This window comes from Hyperoodon ampullatus (assembly GCF_949752795.1).
Source record: "Hyperoodon ampullatus genome assembly, chromosome: 3".
NCBI classification, from domain to species: Eukaryota; Metazoa; Chordata; class Mammalia; order Artiodactyla; family Ziphiidae; genus Hyperoodon; species Hyperoodon ampullatus.
The window spans coordinates 137255555-137274517 of record NC_136916.1 but is presented as its reverse complement, the minus strand read 5'-3'; the positions used below and the strand labels follow the sequence as shown (position 1 = coordinate 137274517).

Genomic DNA, 18963 nt, shown 5'->3' with positions numbered 1-18963 from the left:
CCTCTCCCGTTGCGGAGCACAGGCTCCGGACGCACAGGCTCAGAGGCCATGGCTCACGGGCCCAGCCACTCCGCGGCATGTGGGATCTTCCCGGACCGGGGCACGAACTTGTAGTTTACTGAAATTCACATGTCCCGTTCATATTATTCCTGGATCACCTCTGGCCAGACCATTATGAAGAAATAATAGTAGTGGTTCCCGAGGAGATCTAGCTAACAAAACCATTTATACTAAAGTTAATTCTTGCAAAGAATGTATAGAACCAAGCAGCTAGATGAGTAACTGCCACTCTTTTCCTATTTTATATTTTATATTTATATTGCTTTTATATTCTATGAATATATAGGTTATTTATAGAGCTCAACCAAAATCTAAAATCTGAACATTTAAGCAAAAAACTACAGGCAGTCCTTGCTTTGAACTGCACCACGATGATGGGAACCATACCCTCACTTTGTTACCAAATTACCGTGAAGTCACGCAAAACAAGGAAACTGTTCCAATATGTGCAAGTTCAGCTGACACAGTACCATGACTACCTATACTATGGTTTAAAAATGATCTTCTCCTGCATTAACCCAATATCTAGCAGTATGGAAGGTCAATGAAAACCCATTAACCATGTGAATTCCAGTTAGGTAACCAGTTAGGAAGAACATGAGCATGTAATAAAATGACTGTATGAAGAGTCATACAGTTAAAACATTAAAAAAATGAGACAGAAGGATGATAGAAGGGGGAAATTCTGGAAAGCAGAACAGACACACTGATGGTAAATAAAAGTAGATGGATGTGAACTAAATAGAATCTGAGGAAAAAAGAAGGCTACAATGGGCTGCAACTGCAAAGCAGGGACTCCAGGTTGGTAAGTGCAGTCTTTCTTCCCAAATTCAGTACATACATACAAAACAACGGGGAGATGGATGAAAAAGTTTGTTTTTAGTGTTGGCAGAAATGTGAAGGGCACAGGGGCTGGTTTGAGAAAAGAGAAAAGAAATTTTAAAGTTTTATACGCTATTCATTAAAACCATACTCTTTTAAAATGACGTGAGGGGACAGAAACCAAACTCCCCCTCACTGAAGAAAGTTAATGTTTATTGAGCACTTACTAACTATATTAGGCACTAATTATATGAACTTTGCATGTTAATATAGATATTAGCACTGCTTCTCACAGAATCCCTGTAAAGTAGGTACTCTGTCTTTCCCAATTCAGATGAGGGAATTGAGGCAAAACAGGGCACACACTGAGTATGCAGGGAAATTTTGGAGCACTCTGACCCAAAGCAACTACAGGGCAAGCAGAGATACTGAACACACAAGACTTTCTAAAGGAGAAAGAGAAAAGTAGTCCCTGACATTCAGGAACTAGCCTGGTACTACTGGCTGGGCCTTGCTGTTGCTACGGAGCTGTTCTGGCCCTCACAGCTTGGGTGTGTTGTTCTCATGCTGAATGTGAACAACTTCACAGAACATCAGCATCAGACAGGTCTGTTCCATGACCATAATGGATCAAGACAAAAACAAGACCACTCCCTAGTTGTGTCTCAACACAGAAAAAAACAGGAACATTGTCCAAGCCACAAAAATGACCAAACATCCTTTTTTTTTCCTGACTGCTGCTGCTTTACCAATTATAGCATTAACCTTGCTCTAGTCTTCTCTCCTTATAGATAAGATTAAGATAGCCAATCACGGAATTACCCCCCACTTCTTGACAGCATCCAGTCTAGAGCAAAGCCCCGTTTCCTTAAACCCTCCCCCAAATCACCTAACAGAAGCTCAGATCTAAGTCCTATCTAATATTCTTTTTTTATTAATTAACCAATTCAGAATTGTTACAGTGCTTGATACAGGCTTGACTTCTGATAAATTTAATAAACAAACAAACAAAACCACTTGCACTGTTGGGCGCCATGGGCCTGGCTCCCTACAGGATGTTTCCACAGAATCCTGGGCTATTGCTTTTCCCCAAGGTGGTACTGTAAGCTTTCACAGATCCACCCTCTAACTGAGGTGCCATGTGGTTCTCCAAGCTGTGTGTTCTCCCTCACTGAAAATGAGTAACAAATCCAACTTGTTCAACTACAGATGTGATCCTGGTGACCTTTGGCTGGAAGCATTGACTTAGCTAGTAAAGCAGTGGGAATGACAGGAGTCTTGGAAAATTCAGATACAAGGTGTGCTTTGTAAATACATATATACTATTTGCTTTAATTCTTTAAAACATTAAATTGATCTTTCTGAACCAATGAAAGAAATTTCAAAAAAAGAAAATAATTTCTTGCTTACCTGACATTCCATCCATAGTAATGTACCAAGTATAAAACTTCTCCATCATCAATTTCAGTGCCTTTAATACTGGCTTCATAGATTTTCTGCGTTTTCCCTCGTCCATATTTTACTTTCACTTTGGTTCCTGTTAGGCAAGGCTCTGTGTCTTCCTCATCTTCCTCCCCTTCAGAGTCACATTTGCTTTCAGTTTCTTCCCTGCAGTAAGTTATAACATTGATAATGCTACTAATAACTTAATGGAAAACAAAATAATATATGCTAAAAGAATCCAACATGTAGAAGAGTCACAACCTAATTCATGTCAGTGGAGGAGGAGAAGAAGGAGGAGAAGGAGAAGATTTTTATAGACTACTTACTAAGGACTTTATTTATTATGTAAAGGTGCACTGTACCAAAAGGAAATCCATACTTCTTAAAGGCCAATCAATAATCACAGTTAATGATGATGTGGAGTCAAATAAGTCACTTTTGATAAAGCAAAATAAGGACAACATGCTTTGAAAAAGTTTTAGGATTCGTACTCAAGTGCCACCTTACATGTGAAAATGACCTAAAGATAGTTTTTAACTTCCTGCAACTAAAATGTCTTTTAAGTCTACTTCACTACTACTTTCTGCTCAGTTCAGAATGGTTCTTAACCAAGACTAGTTTTTTGGTGGGCAAAATAATGAACAAGGGCTAACTACCTTAGTAACTCTATCTTTTAAACTATTGATAGTTTCTATTTTAAAGGTTTCCCCACCCTAACAAAGAAACAATAGATACTTGAATTTTAGGCCACTAGTTATAACTGTGGGATAGCACCAGGAGAACAAAGCTTTGCATATCTTATGTTGATTCCTATTTGTTTTTGCATCTCCCATCAGTTCTTCTTTGTTTTGATAATCAGATATAAAGGAGATTCACATAGGGAGATCCAACAATATTTTTCATATTTTTATAAATAAAACATTCTTTATTAGCCTGGCAAGGATTCAGAAAAGATTTGCATCAAAGATATACTAGTGTCACAAGAGTTTTAAAAAGCTTAAAAGGAGGTACTGTGTTCTGTCATAAACATAGGGCATTATTTTAGGGACCACTGGGGGACCCGACATGAAGAAGCTTTGATAACCCATTAGCAGCGGGAATGTTTTCTTTCCAAGGGCATCTTCCAATTATATCCTGATAAGGTAATTTCAAAACACCATGAGAAACTACTTAAGACAGAAGTCTCTATAAATAAAAAAGCTTCCTATTTCCATAATTCCTGCTACTGAATAAGAATACAGACTATGTTTGTACATTCAATTTTTATTTAGTAAAAGGAAATATCATTCTTCATATTCAAGTCTGAAATTTTCTGTCCCTAAAATAAATATTTATTCCATTTACATATCAATTAATTATAAAGGCTTTTTAAACCACATAGTGTGCATGTGTATATATGTGTATTACGTTTGATGCATTACTATAAAATATACACATTTTGATGCTTATTTTTAACAAATCTTCAAACTGTAATTAGGCTTTACTTTTTAAGTAGTTTATCTTTGCTTAAATTTATTGTCCAAATATTTCAAATACTATACTCACATCATTATACTCAACTCCAATTATTTCCTCCCACTTTCCCTAATCCTAATCATATTTCACGACAGAACTTGCTTTAGTCACTAATCTAATTCACATGTAATTGTGAAAGCTCCTGTACCTATTTGTACTGAATCATAAAATTACCTCTCCCACTCACCAATCATTACTATTTTTCCAGTAATTTTCTCAACGGTTAATTTTCAGATGGGTGTCAGCCACTAGTCGGAGGCAGCAGGCCACTGTTCCCAATTTTGCTTAGTAACTCAAATTTCTAGAAAATTTAGCATCAGATGATAATCAAAAAATAACTATGGAGGAGAGCTTCTATACAAGTAAGTGTGTTATGCTGCTGTTGCTGAATTAATATTCATTTTTTAGTAGTGTCTAAGAATTAGTAAATCCATTTGACAACAAAGAAATGGCCAACTGAACATAGTTGGACATTACCGTGATCTAGCTAGACTGCCTAATCACTGGTTATTTTTAAGTCAATTCAGTCCATATGTGTGTAATACATGAGAAAAAACAAAAACAGTTTTCATTCAACAGCAAACAGGATGAACATTAAAAGGCCGAAATTTAATTGTTGTGATGTGGGGCAAGAATGTACTTTCTGAACTAGAATCAGGGGTGCATGCCACTTATTCTAATACAATAACTTGAAAAAGAAAAATGTCTTAGATAAAGCTAACACACAGAAACATCTGCTAGTACTGTGCACCCATGTGTTTGTTAGCTTTCCCACATTGTACCTTTTTTAAAATGGAATTTTTGCTGTCGCTGTTTCCTCTTGTCCACTTCCTCCATTTTTCTCCAGCTCCCTTCCCTGCTGTCAACTGCAGGACCTTTCTTTTGACTGGGTGGCGCAGCCTTCTTTGAGGCCACTGTTTAGGGCACAAGTGCTATTAAAATGGTGCGACCAGTATATTCTCCAATTCCGAAAGGCGATACACATCATCTTCACAATGTGTCTCACCTTCATTAGACAAGAGGAATGGAAGTCCCAATAAGAAAACATTCCCTCAAACCTGAATCTCTAAGCAGGAACAGAGCGCTGCTGTACCCCAGACAGGTGCTTCTGGAGAACAAATATAAGATAATGTACCTCTCTTGGCTCTTCTCTTCCTCTTCCTCTGAGTCTTTGTCAGAATCCTCCTGCTTTTTAATTTTCTTCTCCTTTTGCTTTGGTGTATTTTTTCTCCCCAGTAGTAACTCATTTTCTTTTTTCTCTGCAGTTTCATAGTCATCATCTACATCCTTATTTTCTGTATCATTATCTTTTAATTTGTCTTCTGTTTTTTCTTCTTCAATTTCCTTTTTAATAGAATTTGCATCTCGAGCAATTCTCCTTCGTCCCTAATAGGCGGATAAAAGCTTTAAAGTAACTATCACTACAAAGGGCAAAAAAATGTAGAAAAATGTATCTTTTCCTTAAACCTTCACAGCAATGACTCGTCTTCTCTCTAGCTTGACACATGACACTGATAACCCATCAACTCCTGAACACTTTTCTCTTCCTTGCAAAAGGAAAAGAATAACCCATGTAAATTACTTAATTATGTCCAAGTGTACTACGATCCCTGGCTACATACTACATAAAAAATAAAAATTTTCTCCTGTGTTCACTCTATTATCTCACTTTTAATATTTCTTGACTATAATAAAAATTTTTAAAGAATTATCTAAGTGTCAATGATGTAAGTTAATAATAATAAATCAGTCCCTTAAGTTTTTAGAAGTTCTGTCATCTCTAATTCTACTGTTTACTGAGATAAAATTAACATATCACTCACTGTGTTTCAGTGTGATTACATTTTAAAAGGACTGAACTGTATCAATGGCCAAAAAGTGAGCTCATTTCTTTGAACGAGTATCTGGAGAGCTCACTAGGCCAGCAGTAACTTGTTATACGCCCAGCAGCTTTTATCCAGTCTCTTGTTGCACGCTCAAATGACCATGAAACTGTTGAGCTATTTCATTATCTCCTAAATTCTCCTTCCAGTCAACCTCTATACACTGGCAGAATTCCCCTCTACTTGGAATAAAGTGAGGATAAAAAAAGAGCCAAGAACTTTGGGAGCACTAGAATACTTAACAATATCTCAGTATAACAAATGTGTTACCTAGTTGCTGACTATGTGCTATTTAAACATCAAAAGGTAGGGGGAAAAAAAAAAAGAACTTAATTGTAAGTTCCATGAGGGCAGGGTCTCTGTCTTATTCACTTCTGTAACCTCAGATCTAGACAGTGCCTGGCACATGGCAGGTGCTCTTTAAATATTTGTAGGTAAATGAATGAAAGCATCTGTTATCCATCAAAATTTAGGTGTGTATAACTTATACCTTTATCCCAGAAATCCCATTTTTAGAAGTCTGGCCTCTGTATTCAGATAAATGAGGAGGACATTTTTACAAACCTCTATATTTAGATAAATGGGGAGGACATTTTTACAAGCATATTTATTGCATCACTTTTTGTAATCATAAAAAATTGGACAAAATCTTGAGGAAGGTAAATTTATGATACATCCATTCTATGCAGTACTCTGCAGATGTTTTACATAAAGATGAGGAGGGTCTTTATGTAATGACAAGGAAGTATGTCCACAATACATACAATGGATATTATTCAGTCTTAAAAAGGAAGGAAATTCTAATGCATACATGGATGAACCTTGAAGACCTTACGCAGAGTGAAATAAACCAGTCACAAAAGGACAAACACTACATAATTCCACTTATATGAAGTACCTAGAGCAGTCAAATTCATAGAAAGTAGAAGGGTGGTTGCCAGAGGCTGGGGAAGAGAGGAATGAGGAGTTACTGTTTAACAGGTACAGTTTCAGTTTTGCAAGATGAAAAAAGTTCTGGGGATGGATGGTGGTGATGGTTGTACAACAATGTGAATGTAGTTAATGCCACTGAACTGCACATGTAAAAACGGTGAAGATGATAAATTTTATGTTATGTGTATTTACCAAAATTTTTAAAAATTAAAGAAAGAAAAGAAACAAACCACTTTGGATGTTTCATGAAATTCACTAGAAGATTTCATTTACTAGATGATAAAATGGACAGTTTTAAAAAATGGTTTCTGAGCAAATAAAATAGAAGATGATTTCACCTTTTCTTTTAAATACAATTTCACTGAAAAATAAGATGCATTACAATAAGTGAACTTCTTTGACAGTGTGATTAAATTTTCTTTCTACTTCTAAAATTTGATAAATCCTACTGTGTAGACATCATCAGACGAAGATCAAAATAGTGAGGGACAATTCCTGATTTGAGTTATATACTAATGGAGAGGAAGAGTAGAGTTAGAACATAAAACCAGTGTGCACATGACTAGAAAACAAGGCAGAGCATGAAAAACTGCCACAAGAGCTGTACAGTGTGTTGTGAAGTCAAGAGAAAGAAAAGATCCCACCTGGCTGAGGGCACAGGTATTATAAAGAGGAGATTCATTCACTCAACAACTATTTAATAAGTCCTTACTATGTGCCAGGCACTATTCTAGATGCCTGGGATCTCTCAATTAATGGAATAAACACTAATCCTTGCCCTTGTGGAGTGTGATACTAGTCCAGAGTGGGGTAAAAGAAACAATAAATAGTAAACTGAACAAGTAAGTAAATTACAGATAGGAACAGCAACATTAGAGGGATTGCCAGTGCCAAAGAGAGGAGATAGGTTACAATTTTAGGTAAGGTGACCAGGATAGGCTTCAGTGAGGTGACACTTTAGCAAAAGACTTGACGGAAGTGAGTATTTCAGATTGACCCCAGATGAGAATGACTTGAACAAACATAAACAGAGAACAAGAGGAGGAATGGTTTTTCAGGTAGAAGAAATAATATGTGGTATATTTAGAGAAAGGGAGCTAGGCTAGCCTGGCTGAAGCACAACCAAATACTGGAAAATAAACTAGGTTCATAGGAATCTTTTTGTGTATATCAGAAAATGCCCCTAATAAAAAGATTAAAATAATGCTAAAAATAAACTAGATAAAACTAGTCTTAACTACTTACCCTTGGAGATTTTAATTCTGTTTCTTCTCTTTCACTTTCACTGTTTGAATCAATATTTTCCTCAGGTTCACTCTTCACTTCTACTAAAGGCATTTCTTGATCTACTTTTGGAGCCTCTTCCATGGATTCTTCTAAGTCTTTTTTTTCCTCTTTTACTTTTGGTTCATGGTGGTGAATAGTTCTGAACTGAATATTTGCAGAACGGCAGTACTCCTCAAAACCATAGAGATACCTAAACAAACAATATTTCATTTTAAGAAATCTTAGTCTTTACATTTAACTTGAATACTATATTAAACACACACATATTTTTTGAAAGGTAAAACTCAAGCCTTTTTTTTACAAAGTATTTTTTCTGTTACTGATTTCTTGGTGTTTTATATGTTTTATATAGGAAAACAGACAAAAATATTGATCAGAAAATTAAATTTATTTCCTGAAAAATCTGAGCTTGTGATAACTGAACACAGCTATCATAGTTTTGATATGAAGGTTGTTCACCACAAAAGGTACAACTCTATAACATGTATCATAACTTCAGACTATAAACACTGCCTGTATCTGTGATTTTGAAAAGAAAATCAGAACATGAAAAATGGAGTAAAGCACACTTGGTACACTGAAATAACTTTCAATCACAGTATTTATTAACCAAAACCTTTTTATACACTTTCTCTGACTTTAATGTTCTTTGATTGATGTTTTCTTATTTAATTGTTAACAAATTAAGTGGAAAATACTCCTTGTAAATATGTGTTCTTTGATGAATAAACTATACTACTTACTTTCTATAAGCAGTTTTTACATTGTAGGAAGCAGCTGAATTCAAAATAGGAATGCCAAGGTCCATATAAATTTGCTTCCATACAGCACCACTATCAATCTGGAAAATTAAGTTTTTATTTGTTAATGTTTGCAAAGGGAAATAATCTTTACACTAATACTGTATGTTCATTAAGAAAATGTGTTTATTACCTAAAGTACATATTATAGTGCAACATTAGACAATTTAACTTTGCATTACAGTCTTACTTACCTTGTCACATCCACCTTGATGATAAACCAGTCTGAAGAGTTTGAAGAGATTGAGATCTTTATAGCCCAAAACAGGTGGTTTGTTGATTGGAGTACCTTTTAAATATCAGAGAACAGAAATACAATGTTAATTCCAACGGAAAAAACTAAGTTGAAAACAAAGCTTATCAATTTCTAATTTCCCAAATATCACTAATCAGAGGCATATATTTAAAGAACCTCAAATTATATAAGACAACACAAAATATTCTCTATATTCTTTACACAGTATTGTGGTGGTCTTTAGTTTTACTGCCACAACTAATAAAATAACCTCTTTAACTGCCACTGAATTGGATAAAACTAAATCAAACCTTGGGCCTGCAAGGTGTAGCCAATGATGTTGCTGGTTCAAGAAGCCTGGGCAAGAAAACATACAATGGAAAGGGCACATTTTAGGCCATGGTTCCATTTTGAATGCTTCAACACAAACGTTAAGACGGGTGGCAGTCATCTGAAGGATCATTGCTGAAGGCCACTAGAACCAATTTATCTGAGAATTTCCAGGACTGACATAATGCCAATAAGTATGATGATTTATAAAGCTTCTATTTCTTCTAACTTTATTAGAAATCCTACTCTGTTTAGATAGGGGCTATTATGTTTAATTTGTTGAGACCAAGGATCAGACTAGTTTACTTGCCACAAAAACGCCATTAGTAAATAATGGGTATGTAGATTTACATTACGATTGCTCACTTTCTATTACTCTAATATTATTATAACATTTTCTGGTTTCATAAGTCTCAAGAAGATAAAACTTAACTATACCAAAACTACTTTTCCTCTACATTTGTACTCAAACTAGATATTAGTAGTTGTCTTTATTCCCAATACTTATTATTATCAGCTATAAGTGATTCTTAGGCTTGAAATCCAAATCCCTGTACCATGATTTGAACAAAAATAATACATAAACCTAGAATATAAAACAGTAAAAGAAATGTCTACTTTTTTTTTTTTTGGCCATGCCACACTAGTTCCCAGATCAGGAACTGAACCTGGGCCCTTGGCAGTGAAAATGCTGAGTCCTAACCACTGGACTGCCAGAGAATTCCCAGAAATGCCTGCTTTTAAATAATAAGCATGAAAATACCTCTGTCTTCCATAAACTTATAAAGCTGTTGAAGGAAGCTGTCCCTCTCTTCAGGATCAGGTTCTTCCTCAGGCTGAAAAGATAAACTATATAAATATACAGAACAATGAATAGGAGATACACTGTCTTCTTTGTTTTTTGTTTTGGGAACCCAAGGTAAGGGGATAAAATTTTAATGAAGCCAGAAAATATGAATTTTTCTCAAAATCCTACAATGCCATATTTTAATTCATATTTTGATAGAGCTGGCTTGATGTGACTGTCAAGATATACAATCTCTACTCTTCACCCCATTTATCACTTGAACCTTCCTGTTAATTATCACTGTGGGGACTAAGATTAGCCATGAGGAAAAGGTTTAGGAATGGGGTGAGTGTTTTCACCTCATCTGGTGTTTTTTTAAAAATCCTCAAAATACCATGTGGCCCATAGGAATATAATGATAGATAAGCATAATAATTACAAATGTATTTATTATTTTAAAATAATCCACATACCAATATTAAAATTTTGTTACTGTTGAATGAATATAAACCAGAGGCTGCGAAGTCGCATGGCAAAGGTTTTTTGTTTGGATAGCACAATGTTTTAAAGAAATTTAAATGCATGTACATGAGCCATATAAATTTTATTTTGTCCCAGACTCCACCAGCCCCTCTTGTATCACAGTAGTCTGCTTTTCTCATTTGCCTTTCTTGAAGGGCCTCTGTAGTTGACTTTGCAACCCCTTAAAATATAACAATGAAAATTATTTCTTAGGGAAGGAAACTACTAGATACGTAACTACAATTTAGTTCTATGGAAAAAAAAAACTAACGGAAACATTGATACAGAAACAACTATTCCTACAAATACCTATTTGTGTGTTACATTTTACTAATTATATAAACCTAATGATTTCTTCTTATGCAAACAAATGGATTTTGAGTTTTAACAAAATATTTCCTTTTCTGATAGACTACTTATAAATTAATATTTGGGAAAATTCTTGAAGTTTAACAATACTATGGAGAAACAAAGAAAACACTGATATATTTCTTTCATATAAATTATCATAATTTAATTTCAGAGCGCTACTATCTTTTTTTAAATAGATTTATTTATTTATTTATTTTTGGCTGCATTGGGTCTTCGTTGCTGCCCGCGGGCTTTCTCTAGTTGCAGCGAGCATGGGGCTGCTCTTTGTTGTGGTGCGCGGGCTTCTCATTGCGGTGGCCTCTCTTGTTGCAGAGCACGGGCTCTAGGTGCGCAGACTTCAACAGTTGTGGCGCGTGGGCTCAGTAGTTGTGGCTCGTGGGCTCTAGAGCGCAGGCTAAGTAGTTGTGGCACACAGGCTTAGTTGCTCCTCGGCATGTGGGATCTTCCCGGACCAGGGCTCGGACCCGTGTCCCCTGCATCGGCAGGCGGATTCTTAACCACTGCGCCACCAGGGAAGCCCCAGAGTACTACTATTTTTCCATGTTCCAAAACAAGAATTCAGACTTTTGTCTTTCAAAGCCATATTCAAAGCAAAGGCAACTGTCAAGCAATAAATATTGAGTGCTCACAAATCCAGATAGCAAAAAAATTTTTTTTAAGTTTTTAACAGCTAATAATATAGCCAAAATCAATAAACATGTAGTTAATTAAAATATATTAAAAAAGAAACATGAGGCAATCAAGGTTGATTAAAATACATAATAAAAAAAGCATGAGGCAATCAACGGAAAAGTCATTCCCTCAGTACAGTCTTTTTTTTTCTTTCAGTACATTCATTAAGAATGACTTATAGGACTTCCCTGGTGGTGCAGTGGTTGAGAGTCTGCCTGCCGATGCAGGGGACACGGGTTTGTGCCCCTGCCCGGGAAGATCCCACGTGCCACGGAGCAGCTGGGCCCGTGAGCCATGGCCGCTGAGCCTGTGCGTCCGGAGCCTGTGCTCCGCAATGGGAGAGGACACAACAGTGAGAGGCCCGCGTACGGCAAAAAACAAAAAAAAAGTGACTTATAGCATCGGAGTACTTTCAGTTTAACAAAATATTAAGAAACTTAAGTCGAAGTTCTAGTAAGCCTCAAAAATTAGCAATATACAGACTTAATAGTTAGCAATATACATACAGACTTAATAATCACTACAGAGTTAATAGAGGTCTTTACTAAATACTCAGATCAAGACATGGCAATTTTTTCCCCAACTGAATTAAAACATTTTGCTTTTACTAGGTTGTGAAAACAACTGCCAATGAGTTAACTCAAGAAAAGAGTAATCTGGTAGCCTAAGAATCATTTCAGATATTAATTTTAAGGACTTCTGGTATGGGGAAAAAAACAAAAACAACTTATACCAGACTGGCTCTATGCTTTGCCTGTCCCTTGTAATCACAACAGTCTCTCCTCAGACTAACACCTCATTTTTAGTATTTATGATCTTACAGAATTCAAAGAAGACTGTTGTACCCAGTATATATAAAAGCAATTGTTTTTAAAAAGCACTGGTTTGAAATCAAAGTTTCTTCCAAAAGCAAGTAAACAAAATGAACCCATCAATTGCAAATTAGGTATTTATTAAGGTTTTGCCAAACATTTGATAAATTCTTAATGATTATGAATATAGTTTTATAGATAAAAATTGGTAGTTTAAATTCATTGGAATTAAAAGTTAGTGGATGTCAAGAGTGTTTTAAGTACCATGAGAAACTATGGCCATAAAATTTTAAGTTCAGAATGCAGTTATCAGGTGTAAAAACAAGATATAAATGAATAAAGAGTTCTACTTAAAAACAACTGCCTGCTTGAAAGGAAATTTATTTCAATTAAAAAAAAAGATGGGCTTCCCTGGTGGCACAAGTGGTTGAGAGTCCGCCTGCCGATGCAGGGGACACGGGTTCGTGCCCGGGTCTGGGAAGATCCCACATGCCGCGGAGCGGCTGGGCCCGTGAGCCATGGCTGCTGAGCCTGCACGTCCGGAGCCTGTGCTCCGCAACGGGAGAGGCCACAACAGTGAGAAGCCCGCGTACCACAAAAAAAAAAAAAAAAAAAAAAATTAAAAAAAAGATGACGCTATAAACAAAGTTTAAATTTACCTGATGGTCTTTGCAAAACTCAAAATTGCTTAATCTCTTACAATAAGTAATTCTTCACAATCATTTTTTTTAAAAAAAACAGCTGTCTTGTTAGTCACCTTAGAGTAAAATTGCACATAGTAGAAAATGCCTCCAACTAGAAGACTCTGCCTTTATGACTTTTGTATGGGGGCTGTGCTTGCTATCACAATACCTGCAGGGTCTCTCTCCTGGTCGGGAGCCAAGAGGGTTTTTCATCCCTCAAGGGTTTTGAAGTGGGAGGGGGCTATAATAATGGGAGGTAGAGCCCACTAGACTGCTGATGAGCCTTCTTCTCTTCGTTTAGTCAAGGATGTGAAGAGTAACTATGCACCCCGTAAAATGCCAGGGCAGGGAAGGGGGCTAAGAATATAGAAGAGGCATGAATATGATCATAATTTTAAGAAACTTATAATTTTAGTTAGCAGGAGTATAACTTCCTAGTATTATAGTAGTTGTATATCTATCTACTACTAGATTATGTATTTTCTGACTTTGGACACTATGTCTTCAAATACAGCTCAAACATTTTTGATAGTTACCATGAATCACAGACTTTTGCAAAAGTATTGCAATTCAAATCAGAAGACACTTTTGGCCCTCAAGTCTGGCAGGAGGTGTAGAAATGTAAAACCATCCAATTCGACAAAATGTGGTAGGTGTTGTAAAATACATAAAAGAATACAGGAGCAAGGTGATGGGATGAATGGTTCTGTTGGGGCTGCGGTGATGGTGGTAATAGTAGGGAAAGCCTCAGAATGTGAAGAGCATACAGGCGGGGAACAAGAGCAAACAGCATAAACATGAGGCTTGCAAAGGCAGGCTATGATTAGGAAAGGACTTCGTAATGATATGTTAGAGAATCAGAACTGGACACTCTGGGTAGATGTGAGGTTTGAGAGAGCTAGAGAGGAATTAGGTCAGATTTGTATTTTTAAAAGTTCTCTGAGTTTGATGGATTGGAAGGGAAAGGGAAGCTACTGTCACAGTCCACAAAGAGAGGATCAATGCCTGAATTAGTCTTGCCACCTGATGATGGAAAGATGACCCCTCCCCCTGAAGCAGAGAGAAAAGAGAGCATGGGAGAGTGAGAGAGAGGTGTTAATGCTGAGATTTTTTTTTAGTTTAGGTTATTCATGTTTGTAGTCCTTAAAGTTTCAACATGTTATAAGTGCTCAAAAAGTTCCATGAAGTTAAAGACATGCTGATTTTAGTCACAGTTTTATCGTCAATGACTGGTATTTATTTTTATTTTTATTTTTGTGCCCTAAAATTAATTTATTCCAAGAGGAATCTCATTTTTATATTTCTAGTTTTAAAAAACCTACTTCGATGCAGTACAGAGGAACAGACTGGAGCAGGGAAAGCACGGACATGGAAAGAAGTTGCTACTGCACCAGTCTAGCTAGGTGAAAGAGAAGAGTGGCTTGAACTAAGGTGACAGAGAGTAGAAACTGAGGGAAGCGGGCAAATTTGAGAGCTATAAAGTAAGTAGAAGAGACAGGATCTGATGTCTCATTGGATAGGGAGGCAAGAGTGAGAGGATTAAGGTGACTTCCATTTATCTAGCTTGAGTAATTGGGTGGATGGTGCTTCTATTCAAGTGAATTACGAACAAACAGGGAACGGACAGGTTTGGGGGAAAAGATGAGTGCAGTCTTGCACATACAGAGTTTGAGGACTTACTATGAAGAAATCCTCACTGGAATTTTAATATAAATGTCTGGAGTTAAGAAGAGACATAAGAGACATCTTTGATGCACACATAGATTTGGAGACATTACATCATTTAGTTAGGAAGTAAACCAGAAAAAAAGTAATGTCATGTATGTCAGGTGATTTAAGAAGGTAGGCATGTCAAAGATGCTGAATACCTACTAAGGAGACAAATGAAATCATGACAAAAATTTGTTGGACTTAGCACAAAAATTTGTTGGAGGTCACTGGTGACCTCAGTTGTTTTAGGCGTGGTGGAAGTACAAGATGCACTACAGTGAATTAAGAGTGAACGGGGGGCAGGGTGGTAGTGTCAGGAAATAGAACGGTGTATATACCTCTGAGCAATCTGGCCATAAGGTGGAGGGGTTGGTGGAAGGAATCTGGACAGGTTGCCAGAAGGTTGGAAGAGATGTAAGCATGTTTTTAAAAGCTGATAAGAAGGTTACAACAAAAAGGAATAGATTAAAGATGCTGGAAAGAAAAGAGATACTTCACAGTCTAAGACAAGAAAGAAGGGAAAGAGATCCAGAGCCTAAAAAGAGGGACTCATCTTACAGAAGAGGACAACATACTATCAATTGTACATTAAGGGAAGGAGAGCAGGCAGGTGGGGTTTAGAGCTGGCTCCCAATTTGAAGCTCCTAGTTTCTTTCCAAAGTGAGTGGAGTTGGGGTAGGGCTGCTGGTTTAATGGAGAAGATAATGATTAGATTATAGAAACTCAGAACTGACCAATAGTATTGAAGGCCCAGTGAAATTTGTTAATCATAAAATTTAGAGTGGTACCATTCTTCTCTGTTGTGTACACTTAAACAGAAAATTTCAGAAACCACATGTCATGCCTAATATATTCGTTATGTGGTAAGACACAGTTTTATAATTTCACAAAACAGTTTACAAACAACCTGCCTATAACAAATTAGTAATCCCCCCCCATTTTAAAAGGTACATACATCTTACTTTCAGTCATCAAGCTGTGGTTCACATGCTATCAAATCTAAGGTTTTAAAATCAGTCTTACTACCACAACTATAAAATACCTTTTTCTATAAGTACATTAAAATGTAGGTGTATTTGTGTGTACAAATGTGCAATCCTCATTAATCTGATTAGGTGGAATCCAGGAGGATCCCACGTGCCGTGGAGCGGCTGGGCCCGTGAGCCATGGCCGCTGAGCCTGCGCGTCTGGAGCCTGTGCTCCACAATGGGAGAGCCCACAACAGTGAGAGTCCCGCGTACAGCAAAAAAAAAAAAAAAAAAAAAAAAAAAAAAAAAAAAAAAGAGCATTTCTTATAAAAATTCACTAAATTCTAATTTTCATTACTAAATATGAAATTAGAGGAGATTTTTGCAAGGGCCCAACATATAAGCCTGCCTATAGCAAACCAAAAGGATAAAAGAACTAAGATTAGTCAAATTCCCACCTGATATTCAGTCTTCTAAACATTCACCTATTTATCTTACCCTTAGACAACTCTCCTACATTCATCCAAAGTGAATATAAGTCAGGAGTAAATGAATACCTGACATCATTGTTTATGTTTACATAAACTTTTCAATCAATTTCAAAGCTCAAAAGGAAATTCAGTAATATCTTTTCTAATATAAAAATGTCCTAACAAAAGACATTTAAGTAATACCCACAAAAATATTCTCCAGAACGTTTTTCAATATAATTATCAATGACTTAAAATGTAGAGTCATCAATATAGGTAGGACCTACTTCCTGTCAGACTCTCAAGTCTCTTCCTACCCAGTAATAGTATGAAATATATTTCTTGTACTCAAATCCCGAACTACCAATGCTTAGGAATTCAAAATAATATTAAGTATAAAAGATGCTTCTCCACAGTAAATCTCAAATCTCCTTATTAAGGCTATGTTAGGGTACTCAAAGTATCAAATATAAAAACAATGTGCACTGCCCATTAGTACCGCAGAAGTATCTAACACTTGTATGATTCTACTGCATAAAATTTACAAACACCAAATGGCTGGCTAAAGTATTGTTACAGTGGTTTACAGAATATTATAAAAGATCTTTTTGATCATTGTCAAGCAACATCAAATCCTCATGGAAAGCATAGCATAATTACATTTTGGGAAGAATATGATCTGTAATATAAATACAACAGCTTAGCCTCACTTATATAGTAAAGGCCTGTAATGACTAAGCCAGGTAGGCCCTGGCTTATCAAATTTTAATTCATTTTATACCATATCCATTTTTTTCCTTTGCTAAATATAGATTAAACTGCTTTTCAGTTTTACAATATATCAAATTTTTAAAAATTACTGTCCAAGACAGGTTAGAATGATTCAGCATCTAAATCTTAAATCCAAGAGCAAGAAATGCAGCTGATTTTTTTTTTTTTTCTAAAGCAACCAAATCTCACTCAAGAAAATCTACTTGTACAGCCAGAGAAAAAGAGGAAATTAGTTTCTATTAGGTAATTCAATAAAGTGTATGCATGCAAATGAATATCTGAAAAATAGTTTTAAATAATCATATGATCAGTGACTACATTTTGCGATTGTGCTTTTTTTTTCTTTAGTAGATGAAAAGCATCTTGGTTCACTTAATTTTAACAGTTCATAATTTAAGTAACACATTTTAAGAAGATACTATCCTTACAAAGGTCCTTTCCTTTTTAAATTTCTTTACTTACTACCTGCAAACAATAGGTAACAGAGCTTGCCTCTGCTCTTCATTCTTTTTCACTAACATTTACTCACAGCTTAAATAGAACATTATGACTTTTACAAAATTAATAGCTATAATAAGACCACTATTTACTACTTACTATTTTACAGCCATACTCTCTACCCTTACTACACAGCCTTTTTAACCCTCTTTGTTTAAAATTTCAGGTTTTTTTGGGGGGTGGGGATCAGGGAAAATACATTTTGAAAGGGATACAAATTAAAAGTATTAGCAAAAATAAAGAGACTATGTATTTCAGTATTTGGTAATATAAGATCCTAACTTCAATGTTAATTTAAAAAAAAAAAAAAAAAGCAAAACCAGACTGCAACAGTTCACACCCTGAAAATGTGGCCTATTTACCCTGAAAACATATAATCTATAAATAAATACAGATAAAATACAAAAATCACATTTAATATTTAGACTTTAAATTCCCAATTTTTCCAAACTGTCATTATCATTTTCATTTCAAAATCTATCTTATGTTTCAGAAAAATAGCCTTCATCCTCTGATATTCTAAAAATAGACTCCTACTGTCTTTTACATGAAACAATTACGCTTGGTTACGAGTCCTACCATATCAGCCAAATCATCAATACCTAAAATTCTTATTTAACCTAATTTTTGGCAATCAAAATGGTAATATATAAAAAAAATCTTACCTATATGCTGCATTTTCTTTCACATGTAAAATGGTTAGATTCCCCTTCTACTTAATCAGTACAGTATCTGAACATTTTTCAGTCTGACTTGCAATATTTGCTTTCCCTCTTAGGGCATAGCATCCGCAGGGTTATACAGCACTACTTACATTCTCTTCCACATAAAAATCAGACATTACATGAAAAGAAAAGAAAGACAGCCCATTTCAAAGCATCTGGCAAACCTCCATTGGCAACCCGCCAAGCCTCTGCAAAACCTTCCTGTCTTTCCGAGCATGCTCACTTAAAACCAACAGCACGTTACTATGGCAACTCTGTAGGCAGCCTGTAAGTATGAACCGCCATTCTGATTTCAGAGTGCAAAAAGCCAAATACTGCAGGGGAAGTAAAAGGGAAGAAATACCCTGTGCCCTATATCACATACAAGTACACTCATTTTGTTTCAAAAATTCTTATTTGTGTATGTAAAACAGAAACAAACACTCCACATTTTCCAAGCAAATATTTTTCATGCTCAAATAGGTCTTTTTCAGTAAACTCATTCTCTTTGTCTGCCCCGAAGCCCCTTTACCTCATAACAACCAAAACTATACTGGACAGTTTATCCCACTTCACAAAACACTGCTGAAAAAATAGACAGCAATATTCATGTAAGCAATTATGCGGTACTTCATGAATGATTTCCTACAATTACATATACATTCTTAACAACACAGTGATATTAC

The 18963-nt window shown here is 35.8% G+C and overlaps 1 protein-coding gene across 1 annotated transcript in view; it reads right to left on the bottom strand.

Moving 5' to 3' along the window:
• Positions 1 to 18963, bottom strand: part of ARID4A (AT-rich interaction domain 4A) — a gene marked incomplete at its 5' end in the record, with an annotated part of 54514 nt that overhangs the window by 15332 nt on the left and 20219 nt on the right. The window contains 6 exons of the mRNA XM_079699177.1: positions 2293 to 2490; positions 4976 to 5226; positions 7902 to 8133; positions 8687 to 8784; positions 8938 to 9032; positions 10072 to 10144. Of these exons, the coding sequence (XP_079555303.1) occupies positions 2293 to 2490; positions 4976 to 5226; positions 7902 to 8133; positions 8687 to 8784; positions 8938 to 9032; positions 10072 to 10144 (947 nt within the window). The remainder of the gene's footprint in view (positions 1 to 2292; positions 2491 to 4975; positions 5227 to 7901; positions 8134 to 8686; positions 8785 to 8937; positions 9033 to 10071; positions 10145 to 18963) is intronic.